At 45.9% G+C, this 21,559-nt stretch overlaps 1 protein-coding gene across 2 annotated transcripts in view; it reads left to right on the forward strand.

Annotated features, from left to right (window-relative positions):
• Nucleotides 1-21,559, forward strand: part of ABCA1 (ATP binding cassette subfamily A member 1) — a 137,068-nt gene that overhangs the window by 39,201 nt on the left and 76,308 nt on the right. For both annotated transcript variants that reach the window (XM_062207837.1, XM_062207836.1), the window contains exons 4-5: nucleotides 4,032-4,173; nucleotides 4,917-5,035. In XM_062207837.1, the coding sequence (XP_062063821.1) occupies nucleotides 4,032-4,173; nucleotides 4,917-5,035 (261 nt within the window). The remainder of the gene's footprint in view (nucleotides 1-4,031; nucleotides 4,174-4,916; nucleotides 5,036-21,559) is intronic.

Here is a 21,559-nt window from a genome sequence, read left to right on the forward strand (position 1 = left end):
AGGAGGAAGCCGGAATCAGGAGCAGCTGTTCCAATATGGGATGTAGACATCCTAAGCAGTGTCTTAACTGCTGCACCAAACGTCCAACCGTGCTATAATTTATTGATGGTAAATTGCAGCTCGGACAGAATCCAGGAATTACCCCAGCTAATACATCTAGTAAGTAATAGAAATGAAATAAAACACAGGTCATCTGACCCTCAATTATGTGTTTTGATGATGGCCTTTACAAGTGGAGAAAATTCAGGGGTGGCTAAGAATAGAACATGTGTTCTACATGTCAGATGTTCTGGGCTTGAACCCTCATTTTAGCATTCACTAGGCATATTCTCTTTGGCAAGGGACTTTAGCTTCTTTGAAAAAGAGGTATAACAATACCTACCTCACATAATTGCCAGGGTTATCATCCCACAGTCATAGTCATATGAATGGCTTGACGACTGGGCTGACACTGAAGAAATGTCCACATGTAAAGGATAATGTTTATGTGGGGGTTGCAGCTGGAGCTTTGGTTTCTCCATCCCAGGGATTTTCCTAATACTGATTAGCTCTGCACACACCCCCACCTGACACCTAGGCTTCCAGGATACTGTTCTTCCAGGAGAACATTGAGGTAGGCTCTCCATTGCGTTTCTTGGTCTATTCTGGTTCTTATCAACAGCATATAGTGGCAGTTATTAACATTGATAATACACATCATATATGTTCAAGTTAAACACACACCCAACCTTAATAACATTCCCTAAGATATGATTCTCTAAATCACGCCAAAAAATATATCATAAAATGAAATTTATGCCCAGTTTATGGACCTGTGAGTTAGCTCTGCTTTCTTGGAACCTGAGAGAGGTTGGTTTGGTTGAAGAGCAAATGCTTATTTGATTTTATTTAAGTATTGCCTTGAACCTCACAGAAATAAATATTTTAGAGCAAATTGAAGGTTTTTTTTTTCTTCTTCTTCTTCTTCTTCTTCTTTTTTTTTTTTTTTTTTTCCATTTGCTAGACCATTCGCTTTCTAGAATGATCACAAGCAGGCAAAATAGTGTAGTGGAAATGGCACAGACTTTGGCATCAAACAAATTAGGTGGATCCTAGCTCTGCCAGTTGCTGGGATTGTGTTCTTCAAGGATTGAGGGATTGAATTTTGACCCAGCTACCTGATTCCAAATCACAGATTTTCATAAAGGCAGTGACATTCTTGTATATAGAAGACAGATTAGTCTTTTATAATCCATCTATGTATTGCTTGCAACCTTACCTTTTTTTTTTTTTTTTTAAGATTTATTTATTTATCTGGAAGGCAGAGTTACAGAGAGAGAGAGAGAGAGAGGAAGAGATAGAGATCTTCCATCTGCTGGTTCACTCCCAGATGGCTGCAGTGGCTGGAGCTGGGCTGATCTGAAGGCAGGAGCCAGGAACCAGGAGCCAGGAGTTTCTTCTGGGTCTCCCACATGGGTTTAGGCTCCCAAGCACTTGGGCCATCCTCCACTGCTTTTCCAGGCACATTAGCAAGGAGCTGGATTGGAAGTGGAGAAGCTGGAACACAAACCAGTGCCCACATGGGATGCCGGTGCTGCAGGTGGCAGCTTAACCTGCTGTACCACAAAAACGGCCCTTTACCTTCTGTTTTTAACACCTTTAGGGACCTAGTTGGAAGGGCTTAGTTGAAAGCTAAGGTGAAACTTGGAGAGGCTTTGTCTCTGGAGCACAGAATGGTGTAAAATTCTTCCCATAAACCTTTCCCAGTTCAACCTAGAGCCATCAAGGTCTTCATAATGTCCCTGGATCCTGGGAGTCCATTATGCTACTTGGTTGTTGTCCTGTGCACGCTATGTCCAGGCTGCATCCTGCAGTTAAGATGGGACACAATGAGCAAGGAAGGGTCTGTGCTTCCTTCACCAAAGGACAGCCTGGAATACCTCCCCATCACCGCCCTCTGCTGCTTTCGACCCACATGACGCTGACCTTAGTGTCAGTATCTTCTGGAGATAAAAGGAAGGAGTCCCTTGGTCCTTCGAGTATTTGGTTGGCTTATATAAATCTCTCTGAATGAGAAGCAGCTGACTTAGGCAAGGGGCCTTGTTTGGTTTTCCTTGAACTATTAACAGAGGAGATAGAGATTAACAGAGTAAACGGTCAACAGGCCAGAGTCCCTGCAGAGAGTGTCTCCGGTGGTCAGATATTGTCACATCCTTGCTCTGGGTGTGGCCTCTCTGGTTGGAAGGTAGATAGAAGAAAACAACAGAAGGGCGCTGATACTGAAATGCAAAGGGCAGCAAAGTTCTAACTTAGGCTTAACTTGTGGGGAGACTCTGTTGGCCTCTTTGCATGAAGATGGAAAGGTGAATAAAATAGGGTTCCTACTTGAGAGAAAGGCCGTAACCATGAGAAGGAAGGAGTGTTCTGGCTGGACAGTAGCAGAATAAGTACTAGTGTAGCCTCAGGACCACAGTGCCTGGAAAATTCTCAGAGGCTCATTTCCTGAGCCTTTGTCCTGTGCTGGACACTCTGCAAAAGTGCTGTGCTGGTAAGACCTCACGCCATGTACACCACAGCTCTGTAAAGTAGATGATAATTTCCTCATCATTTTGCAGATGATAAAACTGAGGATTTGTGGATCAGTGGCTTGGCCAGAGTAGTTGCTTAGCAAGTTGCAGGGATGTTCCTGAGTTCTAATTGGAGCCTGTGAGCTGTGCTTCCTATGGGTTGTTAGCTCTTTTGGGGGGGTCAGAGATGACCCTGAGAATGTGATGAACACTGGAGCCGCAGCCCTTCTCTCCGAATGTGAACAGCTCGGTCCTTGGCTTAAGAGCTCCTGGCTCAGGGCACATTCATCTTGGTCCTCATGCACGGCACCCATAGGTGACTGGCACAAGCTAAACTGCCCTTGAAGCCGAGAGCCAGCCCAAATATGCCCAATCATTCTGCTTGAAAGAAGCCCCCCCCATAAAGGAGAGGAGAGTGAAGAGGTGACCTAGTACACGGGCCTCCTTGTTTGGACACTGATGAGATCATAACAACAATAACCCCACATCAGTGTATTTTTAAGGTGTTCTTGAGGAGTTACTCAGCTGGCAGAGGAGGTGAGACTAACAAGTGTTTGGCAAATTGGAGAGAGGCCCAAAAGGGGTTGAGAAGAGTGAGATTATAAAAGAGGCTGCAGGTGTACTTGGAAGGGATTGGATTAGGATCATGAAAATGCAGATTCTACTGCCAGTCGTGCCTAGGGACTCCCAGAGTGTTCTTCACTGACGATGATATCTTGCTGTACTTCCCTCCTTGGAGTGTGAGGAAGTGGATTAGGTCATTCCCAACCTCCCTGTCTGCCCCTCCTCCATGTGACTGAGAGGTGAGGTTGGCAGGAAAAGATGAACTAATGGTGGCCAAACACTTACTGCTTCTCCAAGGTTGCTGTCATGAACTCCACTCTGCAGATGATGTCAAGTACATTAAGAACTTACATCTGATGCCAACTTTCTTTTTTTTAAAGATTTATTCTATTTAGTTGTAAGGCAGAGTTTTATACATATATAGATATATACACACACACACATACACGCACACAGAGTGAGAGCGAGAACGAGAACGAGAGAGAGAGAGAGAGAAAGATCTTCCATCTTCTGGTTCACTCCCCAAATTGCTGCAACTGCCAGGGCTGGGCCAGGCTGAAGCCAGGAGCCAGGAACTTCATCCGGGTCTCCACGTGGATATTGGGGCTGAAGGTGTTGGGTTGCCTTCCACTGCTTTCCCAGGTGCATTAGCAGGGAGCTGGATAGGAAGTGGAGCAGCCTGGGCTCGAACTCTACCATATGAGGTGCTGATGTTGCAGGCAGTGGCTTAATCCATTGTTCTGCAATGCTGGCCTGTAAGTTTCTAATTCAGGCTTGGATTAGTCCAGAAGAGGGAGATCTCTGGGCTGTGGAGAACATGATAGACAGATTTGGGATGAGGCATTGTGTAGGTAGAATCTCAAAATCACTTCAAAGAATTAATGTTTCTCACTGTGTTTTTCCTGTCCTGTATTTCAACAGGCCACTTTCCAAATAAAGCCATGCCCTCTGCAGGAACACTTCCTTGGGTTCAGGGGATTATCTGTAATGCCAACAACCCTTGTTTCCGTTATCCAACTCCTGGTGAGGCTCCTGGAGTTGTTGGAAACTTTAACAAATCCATGTAAGTACCAGATTAGATTTTTTTTGCCCCCTCAGACTTGTTCGTTAACATTTATCCTTCTCTTCTTGTCGTTCCCTTCTGGAGAATTTTGAATGAATGGATTTCCTTGAAGTTGCTTTTGTAAATGCACAGGGTCAGGCTGTGAGTTAGAATGGGCTGAGGACTGTAGGATGTGCTTCAAGACAACTCTGAGGAAGCTGAAGCCAGGGCAGGCAGTACCACATTATAATATTCATTTGGCATAAACTTCGAAGTCCTCATGGCCCTTCTAAACAAAAAGATTAAAGTTATATTTTATTAGTGTATTGGTATAAAGATGAATATAATACAGACTGGATTCATTCATTCGTTACTATTTTTATTTTTTATTTTGATTTTGAAAGTCAGTAAATATTTTCTGGGCCCTGAAAGTATCCCAGGATCTAGGCACTGTGCCTACTGTGTCTCATGGATAAGTTGGCACTGGGGGTGAGTGTGTGTCTGTTTCTGTGTGTGTGATGGTCTGAGCATTAAGGTTGGTCAGATTTGCATGGGGAAGAGCATCGGGCAGGGATGATGGGTGAGTGGATGGGAGCATGGATTGTCAATGAAGTTGGCTATAGGGAGCAGCAGGCAAGGCCAGGGCCTGTGTGTGGATGGGCTGGAAGCCAGGTTGGGGTACATGTACTTGGCAGCCAGTTTACATAGTAGCAGAGGCAGCTGGCCTAACTTAGGCTTTACTATTCTTCTTGCACCTTTTCCAGTGTGTCTCGCCTGTTCTCTGATGCCCGGAGGCTTCTTCTATACAGCCAGAAGGACACCAGCATGAAGGACATACACAAAGTTCTGAGAACGTTGCAGCAGATCAAGAATTCCAACTCAAGTAAGCCAAGACCTTCTGTGCATGCGTTAGCATTGGGGGTTGACCTGCACCAGGGCCAGAGAGCAGTCTAGGTGGCCTGGGGGTGGTTCACATGAGTGCTTCCCTAAGGGGTGTTTCCGCCCCCGTGGATGGGCAGCAGGGCCTCTCTGCAGATGGCACTGCAGAGGACACAAGGGAAGATGGTCACTGCAAACAGTGGTTGCACTGGGTCCCCCGGGGGAGGGAAGAAAGCTCAACAGCAGGCCATGATATGTGCTCAGTGTTACGGATAATAGGAGTACAGGTTGCTGCCAACTGTGTTTTTTTGAGGTTGGCCATATGGTTGCTAAAAATGGGCAGATTTATAGCAAAGGGATACTTCTATGTATAGAAGTTTCAAATTAAATTTGAAACTTCAAATGGAGTAGTGAAAGTTATCAAATTTGAAACTTCACATGGAGAAGTGAAAGTTAAGCAAATCATCTCCGCCCCTAGTTATTTGATTTGGCTCTATGGGCATTTGAACTCTGGTCTTTAAGAGTGAAATATTTGCTTCTGCTGTGGTACATGCCCAGGTAATTTATTGCACGCCACTAAGGAAGTGTCTGAGGAGCAGGCATTTGCTGACTGAGGGACTGACTGCAGAGGTCCCTGGGCAACCTCCCAGGCAGTTCTTGCCAAGGGGACAGAGGCCGGTGGGAGCTGTCTGCCTGGTGTAGGCAGTGATGGTGTGCATGGTCTGTAGAGAATTTAAAAGCAGTGGTGAAGCCGACTGAACGTTGGCCTGCTTTTGATTATCACCGTCAGCCAGAGGCCTAAACAACGCCGATGATAACGTGCTCCTCCCCACCATGGTCCAGCGACTGCCGCTGCACCGGGCAAGTACTGTTCACTCAGCTTAGTGCTTGGGAACGCATGGCAGGGGCTGGACTTTGCTGAGAGGTCTCCAAGTGGACATAGTGTAAAAGTACTAGAGTTTAAATCGTTTCTGGATTGGCGTTTTTTTCTTGGGCAGACCGAACTGTGTTTTCCTTGGGTTGGAAGAGGCAGCGGGCAGTGTGAAGCCTGAGGACGAGGAAAAGCAAAGCTGTGTTGTGGTGTCACTTTATAGCAGAGAGGGAGGTTGCTGGGCCTAGGCCCCTGGGTCAGCGGCAAGGAGCTTCTCCTGCAGGACCACTCCTGGCTGTACGGCCAAGCCATCTTGGTACTGTTTCCTTGACCTGCAGGCCCTAGTTCTGCACTCACGTGTCTGTTCAGGTACAGGATAAACAGAAGTGGCACAACTGATCAAAGCCTCCATTCCTCATCTCCTGGAGGGTCCCTGCCTGGTTGACCAGAGGCAGAGCTGGGGTTCTTTCTTGTATCATGACAGTGTGACACAGAAGGAGTGCTAGGATGCGTTGCTTTGAGCTGTGTGACTTTGCGAATTAGCCCTTTGGGGCTATCTGTTCTTACCCATGAAGCAGGGATAATATGAAAACCTATCTAGGATTGCTATGAGGAATAAATGAGATAAAGCATTTACTTGCTTAAAAATAGCATTTGACGTATAGGAAGCAGTTATTGACTACACATATCATTTTGGAGTGGTAACATCTCAGCCAAGCCATTGAACATCTCTGAGCCTTAAATTTCTTCAGTTATAAAATAATACAAAACCTGTAATCTAAAATGGAAATGTGAAACTTAGTGCAATGTTGGGCCCTCATTTATTGAACAGCTGCTCGATGTTCTTGCATGATAATGGCAAGTTCTGAGCATCTGGCCTTGTTCTTCTGCCTCTCAGTTTGTGCACCTGTTGAAATAGGCTAGCTGAGGGGCCAGTGCTATGGCACAGTGGGTTAAAGCCGCTGCCTGCAGTGCTGGCATCCTATATGGGCTCCAGTTCGCGTCCTGGATGCTCCACTTTCAATCTAGCTCTCTGCTGTGACCTGGGATAGCAGTAGAAGATGTCCAAGTTCTTGAGCCCCTGCACCCACTTGGGAGACCTGGAAGAAGCTCCTGGCTCCTGGCTTTGGATCAGCTCAGGTCTGGCCATTACGGTCATTTGGGGAGTGAACCAGCAGATGGAAGACCTTTCTCTGGCTCTACCTCTCTGTGTAACTCTGTCTTTCAAATAAATAAATCTTTAAAAAGAATAGGCTAGCTGATAGGAGTGAATCGTCCAGTTCCAGGTCTTAGTGGGGGCTGTCTTAGAAATAGCACTATTTTCTTCTTTGAGCAGCCAGAGAATGAGTAAGAGTGGATTGCAGAAGCCAAATCTATGTCCAAAAAACATCTGTGTATATAGCTCTGAAGAGAGAAGGTCCCTTCTCATTTTTTTTTTTTTTTATTTGATAGGCAGGGAGGGCCAGACTGGGCCAGACTGAAGCTGGGAACTGGGAGCTCAACCCAAGTCTCCCATGTGAGTGACAGGGATCCAACTACTTGAGCCTTCACCTGCTGTCTCCCAGGGTGTACATGAACAAGAAGCTGGAATTTGGGATGGTGCCAGGACTCAAACCTAGGCACTCTGATATGTGATGTGGTGGCTTAGCCCCAGCCCAAGCACTTGCCCCTTTCCTCTGATTTTAATTGTGTGGTGTCAATGCTTACTTCACATCTCTGTGTTTTGCTCAGTGTGGCCCCTTCCCTGCCCTGCAGCTGTTTTTTTAATTCCTCCCATCTGTGTTTGCTTGTTGTACAACATAAAGCCAGGTCTCAAACTAGAGGGAAATGCTTCTTCCTAGTAGAAATAAGTTAATGGTTTGCTGATTTTTGAATATCACTTGTTGAAGGTTTGGGAATGTTAGTGTAGACCCAACTTGGGGAGCTGTGTTTATCTGCGCTGACCACCTACTCATGGCATGATGGATTTAGCCTTCTTTCCTGTGTCTCTCAGGCTTGGGCAAATCCTTGAAATGGGTCTGGAGTTCAGAGCCTCCTTCACCTTCTCTGCCACACATACCACCACCCAAGGTGGAGACCTGCTTCTCACAGGATAGCTATGTTTGTTGGATGTTGATAGTTCTGACTGTCAGAAAACATTCACTACCATGTTATGCCTTCTGGACAATGAGTCCAGTTCTCTTCCCTTTGAAATATTTGAAGACAGTTCTTCTATTTTTTTCTCTTTCTTTTCTAGGTCTTTGATTCTTCTAGGTGAACTGTCCTTCATTTCCTGTTACAGAATGTTTTTCCTTCCAATTTCTCTATTACTGTGTGTTTCAGTGTATCTGTGTCTTCTTGGCTTTTATCAGAAATTACAAAAATATTCTACCATGGAGGAGAAAGGGACTTTTGCCTCCCCTACTCTGAGTGCTATGTTTCTGTTAATGCAATCTGAGATTGCAGTAAGCTTTTTGGCATTCATGTCACCCTGTTGACTCATATTCCATGTGCAGTCAACCAAATTGCAGTCTTTTAAATACACAGAATTGCAAATTACTTGTTCTCCTTTTCTTAATTGTCCTGTTGGCTTTTTGAACCCAAAGGGAAAATATCTATCTCTTTTCTATTTTACATTTTCAGATTTCCTGCACCATCTCATCCTACCAAAACCCAATTAGATTATAATATTGCTGTGGATTGTATCTGTGGTTTCTTGTTGTTTCCTATTGTCTAGGAATTGGATAAATAACTCTTTGTTCTTATCCGAATGATAACTGCAGGACCAAGTCTTGAGACTTGGGCCAGCCCCTGGAGACTGACAAGCCCTTTGGGTGCTATCAGTCAGGCTCCTACATATCTACCAGCCTTCAGACTCTTGCTTCTGTGGTCCACTTGGAGGTTTATCTTCTTTCTTCAGCTTGGTCTGTTAATTCCACTGGGCTGTCCACAGATGAATTCTGGGTATGGGGTTTTTACTAAAACATTAATTTTTAAAAAAGATTTATTTTTTATTTGAAAGAGTAACACACACACACACACACGCACGGAGAGAGAGAGAGAGAGAGAGAGAGAAAGAGATTTTCCACCCACTGGTTCACTCCCCAAATGGCCTCAATGGCTAGAGCTGGGCTGACCCGAAGCCAGGAGTCAGAGGCTTCCCCTGCGTCTCCCACATGGGTGTCAGTTCCCAAATACTTGGGCCATCCTCTCTTGCCTTCCCAGGTGCATTAGCAGGGAGTTGGATATTGGAAATGTAACAGCCGGGACTCAAACCAGTGCCCATATGGGATGCAGGTGCCACAGGTGGCAGCTTTACCTGTGATGCCATAGCACCGAGCCCTAAAATATTCACCATGATTTCCTGGACTGGAACATCACTTTATTTCCTTCAGAGTTTTAGAGACTTTGAGATGTCATTCAGATCACTTGTAGATAAATGTGTTGATGGACTCAATCAATGTTTATTGAATGCCTCATATGTGCCGATCACTGTTGTAAATGCTGAGATCCAGGGGTTTATAAAACAAATATGGCCCGCCCCTGTCTATATGGACCTTCTAGGGAAGAATGCGATCCAGAAAGGGGAAGTGACTTTCTCAAGTTTGCACAACCGTGGGCTGGATGTTCTGGGAATGGAGCACTGCTACGCCTCCGTTGCTCTATGCAGCTCTCTTTCTACAGTGCTGTCTTGTGCTGTTTAAACAACCTTCCACCTCAGAGGGCCTCCAGTGGTAAGAACTTAGTTGTAGACAAATCTCCTAGTTATCCTCAAAATCATTCAGATGAGAAGTCTGAGAAGGAAGCCTTACAAAGCTGCCTTATTCAGTTTTCTCGTCACTGGAACATTTTAGATATTTTATTATTTTCTTCATAAACCAGAGTGCAATCACACAGATTGAGTGGTGGCTAAATTAATGTTTGAGAGTCAGCATGAAGAGCATTCATTCTTCTCAAATCCCTATCGTGATTGCAACAAAAAGAAATTCAAAATTTGCACAATTCTCAGGAACCAAGAAAGGTGAAATATCAGGATCTGTCTCTGTAGATGCAGACTGGCAAAGACGAGTGCTCCTCGGGGTTAGTTTTGTGTGCTAGCTGGATTGATTTCAGACAGCACAGGAATGGCAACTGTACTTGTTTATTTATGTAATATTTATTGGAGTGGCAGAGGAAGAGAGAGACAGAGCCAGAAACAGACAGAGAGCTCCTATTCATTTACTCCCCAGATGAGGCTGGGCTGGGCCAACGCTAGAAACCAGGAATTCAATCCAGGTCTCTCATGTGGGTGACAGGAAACCAACCAGGTGCACAGTAGCAGAAAGCTGGAATCAGGAATGGCGCTAGGACTCGAATCCAGACACTCTGATATGGGATACGGGCATCCCAAGCACTGTCTTAACCGTGAGACCAAAAGACTGCTCCAAAGATGACAACTTTTAATTCTCGCCTGTATCAAATTGCCATTTCATGGCTATGATGGCTTATGAGGATGTTGAATAGTTAAAAGAAATAATTAAATTAACTTTAAGGAAACAACCTTTTCTATGGATATGGTAAAACTTGTTGAGGGTACTTTGTAAATAATTAAAGATTGGAAAACGCTGACATAAGAGAAGGAGCTTTGGACTTTGTATTAAGATTCATTTAGGGAACGAAAGTGGACTCTATCCTTCATTCAGTGTGAACTTGGTTCAGTTTTGATTTTTTTTCTGACCCTCAGTTTACCCCAAATACAGAGATTACCTGCACCGAGGGTCGTGGAGCAGTCAATTTGCTGATGTCTGTGGATGACTGACAGTGAGCTCAGCGCTTATACTTTACACATGGTCAGTTGAGTGGCTGTCCTTCCACCTCTGATACTGGCTGACTGTTGGCCTTTGCTAATTTGTTGGCCCTTTTGGTCCTCAATTTTCCTTTCCTCAAAATGGGGACTTCAATGAAGCAATCTGAAAATGCTTTGTTTTGGCAAGTCTGTCAGTCCTGGGGTGGCAAATTGCTTAGGAGCCACAGGTAGTGTGGGCTGTCCACCAGGCTGTGGTCCTTGCAAGCGGGACTGGCTGTCCCAAGCATCTGCACAGGGTAGGGACGTGGTAAGTATTGGGTGAATCTTTGCGGATTAAGGGTGAAAGAACATAACATAGCTGCCCTTTTCCACACAGTATTGTAAGGGTCAGTGTACATGCTTTGAAAATTTAAAAAATCCCAGCATTTGTAATTTGTAGAGTTGATTCCCTAATATAAACATAGAGTAAAAGGGCTCAAAATTAACAATCATGACAAAATCTCTTAAGACAGTTTGGCTTGCTTTCTTCCACAAGGTTTACCTTCTAGGACTTCACTGGGATGGTTGCCATGAACCTAGTGGCCTAAAATGTTTTTACTGGGAAGCTAAAAAAATTTCCTATTGGAAACAGGCATTTGGCCTAGTGGTTCAGATACCCATCTCCCACATCAGAGTGCCTGGGTTAGATTCCCAGCTCCATCTTTCAGCTCCATCTTCCTGCTAATTAATGCAGACCCTGGAGGACAGTGGTGATGGCTCAGGTCGTTGGATTTCTGCTACTAATGTGGGTGTCCTGGCTTGAGTTCCCAACTTCCATCAGCCCAGCTCTGGCTGTTGTGACATTTTGGAAGTGAAATCAGCAATTGGGAGCTCTGTCTGTCTCTTTCTGTCTGTCTCTCTGTCTCAAACAACAAAAGAATCTCCTGGTATGGCCCCCTTCCAAGGCAATCTAAGAGATCTTACAGTGTGTCTACGCAAAACCAGGACTTTAAGAAATATATATTTAAAGGGTACCCCCCAAATTGTGTCAGCTCCAGTCCTCACAAACTTGCAGGTGCTCCTGCCAGGGCGTTAGGGAAACAGGGAGAACTGCCTCCATCCTGAGCCTCCTCCCTCACCCTGCCCTTCTGCCTCACTCACCACTCTAAGCCGTCTGCCTCTTTGGGCCCCCTCTTTGGTGGGCATTTTCATGTGTGGGGAAAGCTAGAGCCTCTTTGATGGGACAGTGCTGCTCAGAATTAGGACTGGGCTGGAGAGGGAAGTGGCCCCCTGCTGTCTTCGTTGCTTATTCATGGGAAGTTGTCCCTTTGCTGTCTTTGCTGAGAAAGCCACTTAAAACGCAGTTCTTCGCCGTACCTAGCGGGTTCATTGCTCCCCGGTGAGCATTTCTGCTGAGATATCCACTTTGTCCAGGGCCTGCTCCTCTCCCAAATCCTGCAATATTGACTCTGTTTCAACTCCAGGTGGCACTGTGGACACAGGCCCCTCTGAAGCAGTTGCCTCTATAGAAGTGGTCAGAACTTCCTGCTTGGCTGGAAGTTGGGGAATGTGTGTGCTGGGGTTGAGATTTCTTCCCTTCCTGGGGTGAGCCATCTGCACAGTCCCTCTAAGAATTCCCTGGCTCCCACTCTGTCCCATGTTTCCACAGGTAGCTGGGCGCTTGTTCACTGCTGCCCTCCCCGTGGCTGCTCTGTCAGCCTCACCATTACCTCTGCTGGTCTGGGGATACTTCTTCAACCTGTGTGTGTGTGTGTTCTGGAAGTGCATCTTTTTCAACTGTTGCATGACCACATGGGATCTGTGGTATGGCTGGATGCCAAAGAGCCAGCCTCCTCTGTGCGCAGACTCAGGCAGGACCTGAGCTGTCCGGGTCTCTGGCTGTGTTCCGAGTTACAACCACACTGATGCCTTTCAACTGCAGAAGCCCAGTGGGTACTCTGTGGGATGGCAGGAGGTCATTTTCTAGACTTGTTGGATTCGGCCACATGGGCAAGTGGGACAGCTTGAGAGATGGCTTTCTTGCAGTAGCAGGGGTTGGCAAGCAACATGTTTCTAGGGGTGCATGTATTCCATGAGCCATGGGAATGGCTCTCTCCATGAGAATTGTGCTTTATGTAGTATTGAGTTGGGCAGTGCACAACCTCTATGGCTGTTTGCCATGGTCTGGAGTGCTTATCTTAGCTTCCCCTGGTGAGGACTAGGGTGACAACTGGCCTCTCAGAGTGCTTGATTTGGGAACTTCTGCAGGTCTTCTCTCCAGGATACAGATTCCTCTGAATAGCGTGAGAACTTCGGCAGGAAAGAACAAGGAAGAACTTTGGACATTTTGTCACTGGGCTGGAAATGTCCCTTTGGCAGATACTCTACATCATTGAGGTCAGAGGTTTGGAAAGGGAAAGGCCTGGAAGAGAGATCCAGGAAAATGTTGCATGATCCCCACCATCCTGACTTAGGCCTTGAACTCCTATCCCTGCAGCTCTGTGTTTGCTTCCAGTCGATGGTGTGGGTGCCATATCCCACACATTCAGGGTACAAATCTGGTTTTCTGGGCCTTTCTAATGTGGCTCGGGCTAGGACTTCGGTAAATTAGGCCCGAGGCTTGTGCAGGACGTCACTTGGGGGAAGTTACTAGGGGGAAGGGACTGTGCCTTTCTAGGTGTTATGAGATTTACTGGTGACACTAAGAACTCACAGCATGAACCTCTTTTTTTCCCCCAAAAGAAACCTTTTATTTCAAGAATACAGAGTTCATGCATTTCATAAGTACAACTTTAGGAATATAGTGATTCTTCCCATCATATCCGCCCTCCCACCCATACTCTCACCCCATGCCTCCTCCCTCTCCCATTCCCAGTCCTATTCTCTACTAAGATCTATTTTCAATTAACTTTATACACAGAATACCAACTCTATACTAAGTGAAGAGGTCAACAATTTGCACAAAAAAAAAAAAAATTCTCTTCCTCAACAGTTGAGACAAGGGCTGTTCAGAGTCATTGCATCTCAACGTCAATTTCACTTCTTTTTTTTTTTTTTTGAGAGACTTAATTAACTGTAAAGAAGCACCCAAGAATAGTACATCTTTTGTGAGCACTTAGACATAACTGTAACTTATGAGACATAAGAATATCCTCCACTTAATACATTAAAACAAAGTAAGTCCTTAAGAACAAGTTTTATCATTAATTAAGAAAGCACCTAAGAAAACAAGCAACGGCATTGGATACTTAGGCATCACTAAAACTTATGAGACATAAGAATATCCTCCACTTAATATAAATAAAATGAAATAAATCATTGAGAACAAGTTTTACAGTTAACTCTCATAATATAACTCATTGAGGACAGAAGTCTTGCATGGAAAGTTAGTGCATAGTGACTCCTCATGTTAATTTAACAATTAATACTCTTATGTATGATGTCCATGATCACCCAAGGCTCTTGACATGAGCTGCCAAGGCTTTGGAAGCCTTTTGAATCTGCAGACTCCGTCAGTATTTAGACAAGGCCATAAGCAAATTGGAAGTTCTTTTTTCCCTTCAGAGAAAAGTACATCCTTCTTTGATGACTACTTCTTTCCATTGGGGTCTTCCCCACAGAAGTCCTTCATGTAGGACATTTTTTGCCGCAGGGTCTCAGCTTTCCCACAGCATGGACCTTTGATTCTACTTCATCTTTGAAAGTCAAAAAGACCTGAGCCAGGGGGCCAGGGTGTCTGAGGTGACGTGGCAAGGGGTTTGGCGGTGGTGGGGATTTGAGGAGAGAGAGAGTAAAATTAGTATCTTAAAAATGTGGCCTGGGTAGTAGAGTTTAGTGTTGGGAGAACAGCCTTGGGAGCCTGATGGTTGGGTTCAAATCCCAGCTCTGCTGCTTACATGATGTATAACCCTGTGGCTAATTCTGTAACACCTCTGTGCCTTACTTTCCTGGAAGTCTGGTAACAGTTGCGCCTCCCTCAGGGATGTTGTGGAGGGTTCATTGAATTTTCCCACCCATCCCATAATGCAGGGGATTCTGTTCTTTTTTATGTACATGAAGGAGCTAATTTCAGAGAGGCACAGCTGGCAAGGGGCAGCGATAGGACTGGAACTGTAGTCTTCCGTGCTCTACTGTTGTTATATCCTAAAGAGAGCCGCTTTGTGTAGCCAGAAACTTCCCCAAGGTCACAGGACACTGTGCGTGTACTCTCTGGGATGAGGAAGGAGACAAGAGGGCTTCCAAGAGCAGAGCCAGACTTCCTGCACTTCCCGGTTTCGGGGGTAACAGGCACGGGTGAGATGTTTCCCAAGGCCGGCCGAGAAGGAACATCCTGTGACTCACAGCGGCTTCTTTCCTGGCTGAACCCCGTCATCCCATTTCAGCAGCCAGTGCAGCCAAGGGTACCGTCCCAGACTCCTCTGTCCTTGTGCCCCCACTCCCTGCCGCATGGCATCTTGTTGGGAGGTCTGATGACAGATGTGTCAACATTATGTCATGAAATGGAAATTCCTTGAAATCTTTGGGTGGTTGCAGCTTATTCTGGGTGCACTTGTGAAAGGCTTTGAGTTTGGGTCTTAGACTTTCACATTTGGAAACCTTTCCATCTACCACGAGGAAGTTTTCCCAGACCTGACAAAGTTGGGCTGTGTCCCAGAGCCCAGGCCATTGGTTTCCATCCAGAGCGGGAGCTGGACCCATCTGGGCCATAATCGGGGGGGGGGGGGGGGGGGGTGCAGTGCCACACTGCAGTGTTGAAATATGGCTTGAACTCAATCAAATCAAAGGTCAGCTTTACCCAGACAAGAATAGAAAACACAATTGGCATTCAATTACAGAACAGTGTGTACCCCACAAACACCAGACTGCCTTTAAAAAATTTTGAATTGTTAACATCAGAAAATGTTGCATGTCTCCTGCTTTCCCAGTATAAGATTTGTTTACCTGGTAGGTTTTAAAGAGCAGCTTGGGAGTCTTATTTTTTTCTCATTGAAGGCTTTCCATCCTGGCCCTCCTATCACTGTTGCATTGAGGCACAAAAAGGCAATTTCAAGAGTGACACTTTATTCAACTGAATGTAGGAAGTGATTCCATTTTACACTGTTAATATTTTATTACTTTCAGGGCTTAAAATAGTATGAGTAGGTTGGTATCCATTTTCCCATTTTATTGACGATGACACTGAGGCTCAAAAGGGTTATATCTATTTCCCAAGGTTGCAGGATAAAGTTGTGAAGTGAATCCAGGTCTGTCTGACTCCAAGGCTGGGTATCTTTCCACCATCCTCTGCTGCCACGTTGCCTTAGCCTAAGAAGCTTGGGCGGTACCACCAGCTTTGTATGCCCACATGGTGATGGAGCATTTTTCAAGAGTAAAATGATTCCTTTAATTGCTGGATAGAGTAGAAAGAACCATAGATTTGTGGTCATAGCTGTTTGGGTTCAAATTTACCACTTGCTTGTTTTGTGACCTTGAGCAAGATACTGACTTCTTAAGTCTGTTTCCTCATTTCAGATATGGGAATAATAACCCCTTTCTCATGAGCTAGTTTTAGAGAGTCTGGGAGATAGTGTATGTAGAGTCTTAGCAAATACGAGCCACCTTTTTCTGACCACAGAGCACTACCATGGCCTTGATACATTCTATTAATTATAAATGTTGGAAAAAGTTACTTATCCATTATATAAATGAATGATTATACTTAGACCAGCCCTAGAGTGAATTCCATCCCAGGCCCTAACTTGTAACATCTTTTTCTTCCTTTGCTCTGTTGACTTCTCTGAGGCCTACAAGCTGGTGCTAGTCCCTTGTCATGTGGTGTTTGGAGCATTTGGTCCTATTTTTAGTCAGAAACCAGCTCATCAGTGAGAAACCAATGCCTTAAATTCTGTTTTCCTTCTTTTCAACTCTTTTTCCTTTTTCTTTAAAAGATTTGTTTATTTATTTGAACGTCAAAGTTACAGTGAGAGAGGGGGAGACAGAGAGAAAGGTATCTTGCAGCCATCAGTTCATTCCACAGCAGCCAGGACTGGGCCAGGCTGAAGCCAGGAGGCTGGAACTTCTTCCATGTCTCCCACATGGGTGGCAGGGTCCCAAGGACTTGGGCCACTGTTTTTCCCAGGCCATTAACAGCGAGCTAGATCAGAAGCAAAGAAGCAAAACAGCGGGGACATGAGCCAGTGCCTATATGCGATGCCAGCGTCACAGGTGGCGGCTGTACCTGCTATGCCACAATGCCAGCCCCACTGTTTTTCCTTTTGCCCCTTATGTTTGATCCAATCTTTTCTGTTGGCAGACTGTGTTTCTTCATAATTTAAAAAAAAAATTATTTGAGAAAAGTTGAGAGAGAGATTTATCCACTCTTTAGTCCCTAGATGTTCACAATGGCCAGGATTGGGTCAGGCTGAAGCTGGGACTCAATCCAGGTTTCCCGCATGAATGGCAAGAACCCAAGTACTTGAGCCATGACCTGCTGCCTCCCAGTGTTACCGACCCCAGGTTCTTTGGCTTACTCCCAAATAGAAATCGACAAGCGGCAAACATGCAACCCAAACCCAGGGTTTATTGAGGGCTTATGCTTAAAACAAGGGAGGTAGCATGGTGGGAAGAGTTTCCACTGAGTTTCCAGCTGAATGGGAGCTGAACCGGTACTTTTCTAGGATTAGGTAGGTGTGGCAGTGTCTTCTCAGCACATAATGCTTTTTAATATTTGCACATGGCCTGGAGTTCTATCCCATCAGCCTCTGCACATGACACTTCCGTTTGCAGCTGGCTTGGTGTTGTTCTACATAGGCACTGTTATTTTACACAGGAACCACCCCAAATGGCAGTATTGCTTATATCACCACCCCAGGAAGGTCATATATTGGTTTCATTGGGCTATTCTGGGCACGCAAGTTGGGGAAGTCTCTAACAGGGTAGTACGGTGTCTTTGGGCTTTGGCTTCTTGCTTCAGATTGGTTTGGAGCAGCCGATGGATACACAGAGGCTTGATTTACTAAGTACCCTGCCTGCCTGTCTTCTCCCGAGCCCTGACCAACAAGGTCTACCCAGAGAGGGCTCTGCCATCTCCGGCAAGCAGGCAGCAGCTGTTCTTGATGAAGGTAGAGCCCAGGTAGAGCCCCCGGCATCCAGAAGACAAATGCAAACAGCCCAAGAGATAGCCTGGAAGACCCTGGAGCGTGTTTGGTTCCAGCCCTTTTGTGTTTACAAGACCCGACAAGCTTAGGCTGAGTCAAGCCAAGAGGAACTGATTTAGAATTTGGCCCGAAAGCCCTGCCCCACACCCACCGCAGGCCTGCGACCCACACCCTGGGGTCCCTTTAAGAGTTGTATGTTGAAGGGATGCTTTGTCTGCATCTCCTTTCTTCCTTTACCTCCTCCAGCAGCTGAGTGCTGTGGTTCCTTTTTGTGTGGAGCCAAAGACACAACAGAGATCTTGAAACCCGAGCTGGAACTAGAGGGCACTGACCGAGAGTAACCCCAGCTGCTCAGCTGAGGGCTTCCCCCCTCCGCTTCCTGCACAGCTCTTCCCTCCTCCCTCCTCCCCACAGTTCTCCCTCCTCCCTCCTCTCTCCTCCTCAGTCTTCTGTTCCCAAGGTGGAGCCAGGCCTGGCTCAGGCTGGAGAGGAGGGAAGGAGCCCTAGGGCCAAGAAAGCATGCCCAGGGCCTGGCCTCTCCCAGCCACACCCCTCTGTCCCGCTGTGAAGCGGGAGGCCTGGCCAGCCCACAAACATGCATGGTCTTGTTCTTTTAACTTCACATGTTTCCCCCTCTCTCCTTTCCTTTGCCCTGCCGCCCTGCCTCCCTGCACCCGTAGTGTGGCCTTGGGAAGTTGGTGGGCTGCTGTTTGCTCCTCCAGGGAGGCTGTGCTGAGTAGATCAAGCATTTTGGTCTGCATTGAACAGATTGTAGCAGGAAAGTGCTCTTGCCTTTTGCTGGGTAGTGGCCTTCAGCCTTCCCTGCCCCACTGTGGTGTAGTGAGTAGCTCACCCCCTGATGTCTGCTGTGATGAGGGCCACACCTTCCCAGTTACCCATGTGAATACTGGAAGTTAGCTCTTTCCCCTGAGAGAGCACGTTCGTGTTCTTGAGCTTCGGCTTTTTAACAACCCGAGAGTGTCATTGGCCTCATTTCCTACCTGTGGAGACTGAGGCCCAGAGAGATCGAGGGGGAAAGTGAGGTTCATGGTCACACAGCCAAGGAAACGGCAGAGCCGGGACTTGAATTCAGATCTTGTGGTGCTGTATTCGGGGCTGATTTCTTTTGACCCGGTGTTCTTTTCAACCATTGGATAAGAAGACCTCAGAGGTCATCTTCCCCAAGCTACAGTTTACAGATAAGAATATTCAGATCCATGTTTACTCATTTGGCCAAAGCCAAATGACTTAGTGATTGTCCTTTCTGCTGTTTCTAGTTTTGCCTGGAATGATTGTTCCTTCTTTTGGTCATCTTCCACTTATCTCCTTCCTTGTAGTGACTGGCACGTGTGGTCTTCTGCACTGATTCTCTGTAAAATGCTGCATTGATTTATTCTTTTATAAAGCTCTGAATAGACAGATCAGCCATCTTCAACTTTTCCTTTACCTTATAGATAGTATTAGCAAAAAGTAATTCTATTTGACTCAGGAACTCAGCCTGGCAAATGTATAATACACACATACTCACATATATATACATACATACCTTACATCACAAATTCAACACCTGAACTTAGTTGGCAAAGTCATATTGTGTTCTTATCATAAATCCTAGCCTTGAAGGTATTTCTTTTTAATTTTTTTCCATTTTATGTTTGACACATAATTATATATATTTATTGGGCACAATGTGATGATTTGATTCATGTAAACATTGTGTAATGATCAAATTAGAGTAATTAACATAGACATTGCCTCAAAACATCATTTCTTTGCGATGAGATCATTAAAAATCCTCTCTTCCAGTTATTGTGAAATGTACAATATATTATTAACTATAGTCACCCTACAATGCAATAGAACTCCAGAGCTTTTGCCTCCTGTTTAACTGTAGCTTTCAAAGCATCTCTTTTTCTGGGAGAAAGAAGTACACACAGTTGCTGGTTGATCTACGTGGTGCTCAAGGAAAACACAGAATGTTACCAGGAGGCAGAAGAGGCTGCTGAACCCAGCTTGGGAGTAGGAAAGTCAGGGCCCATTTCCTGCAGGAGGTGACTCTCGGTGAGAGAGGGGCCCTTTCAGTTACCTGACATTTTTGGTATTCTTAGCTTCTCTGCCTATTTTCCTGCCAGCAGCATTTTGGGTACAAAGCCATCCTGCTGTGTCCCCACACCTCTCTTCATTTCCCTTCCTACTCCTCACATCGAAGGTGTTGAAGAATTTCCTCTCTCTTCATTTGTTCACTTATTCATTCATTCACCAGCTTTTGTTGAGCACCTGCTATGTGCCTAGCACCGTGACTGCAGGGTGTCTTGGTTCCTGCCATGAGGAGAGTTCTTACTGTGTCCTCTTGGCACCAGCCCAGTTCTCCCCTTGAAGCACTTGTAGCACTTGGGCAAATGCTTCCATGAACTGTCTTCCTCTGGCTTTCGGATGCCTCCTGCTGCTTTTGTTAGTTGGTTTCCCTCTTCCCCTCCCTATCAACACTGAAAGTTCCTGGAAGGAAGGGTTTCTGTCCTTATCTTTTCTGTACACTGCATTGGTGTGAAGTGGTAAAGGTGAGTGAAAAAAGCCTTTTCCATAATAACAAAATTATTAATTGGGTGCCTTCCTTGAGCTGCTTGCTCACTGTTCATGCTTTACCCATGAATATCTCTAGTCCTGTATCTGTGAAAGGTGGACACTGTTGTCTTCCTTCGTGGGCAAGGAAATGTGGGATCAGGAAGGCAAAATGACTTTCCCGCAACCACACAGCTAATTCACAGTGGAGTGCAGCATCAGATTTAGGTTTTTCTGGTCCCAGTCTCTGATTTCTCCTCCACACCATTGTTTCTTCAAACTTGGCTAGAATCACTTGGAAAGCTTTTTAAAAATTCCGATGTGTGGGTCTTACTGGAACAGTTTGATGAATTATTCTGGGGTGTGGCCCGAGCTTTGGGAGTTTTGTAAGGCTTCCAGGTGAGCCTGACAGGCAGCCAAGTTTGAGAACCCGTGTGCTGCACCGTGTTGCCTTCCTCTGTCCACATGGGTTGCAGCTGCGGGTGTTGGCATTGGGGTCTCAGCACACGTGTGGATATCCTTGTGATCAGACTGCAAGTTCTTTGTCGCCAGGCATCTTTAGCCCTCCCTGCTGCTTCCCCACCCAGTGATCCTATCACACAATGCACACGATGCACACGATGCATGCACATGCATGTGCACGGCCCAGGGCTGTTGACTGTTGAATCAGCCTTTTGATTCTTGTCTCATCCAGGGGAACCACTGATGGGCAGTTGGAGTGTGATCACATCCAGCTGTTCCCATCTTGCCTGTTGACATAACTGGAAGAGTCTTATAAACACGCTGAGCACGCCCGCTGGCCTCGAAAGTGTTGCTGGATGACCCAGACCCGTTGCAAGTGCAGCAGGGGTCAGCCTCCTATACTTCTGCTGCCTGCTGTGGGAAGGCGCGGTCTGTCCAGAGTCTCTAGGGCATTGTGGTATACTACTCTGTTTCTGCTTCAGAGCAATCTGTGGCTCCCTGGTCACGGTCATACATTTACTCTGTTTTGTCAAAGATTCATAGAGGTCTTTTTCGGTACTTGTTTTACAGGTGAGGCTCATAGCTAGGTTAAATGATCTGGTAAGGAAATGGGTTTGGAACTCAGGGTTCTGATTCTCAGTGTGGTGTTTTTCCCATTGTTGCATGGTAGTCAGTACCTGCCTTTTCACAGTGGTCTTCTGTGGAAGCCACCAGCTTGCCTACCTTCCTCCCTGTTCTCTATCATTTGGGTCTGCG

This window comes from Lepus europaeus, chromosome 12, assembly GCF_033115175.1.
Source record: "Lepus europaeus isolate LE1 chromosome 12, mLepTim1.pri, whole genome shotgun sequence".
Taxonomy (NCBI): Eukaryota; Metazoa; Chordata; class Mammalia; order Lagomorpha; family Leporidae; genus Lepus; species Lepus europaeus.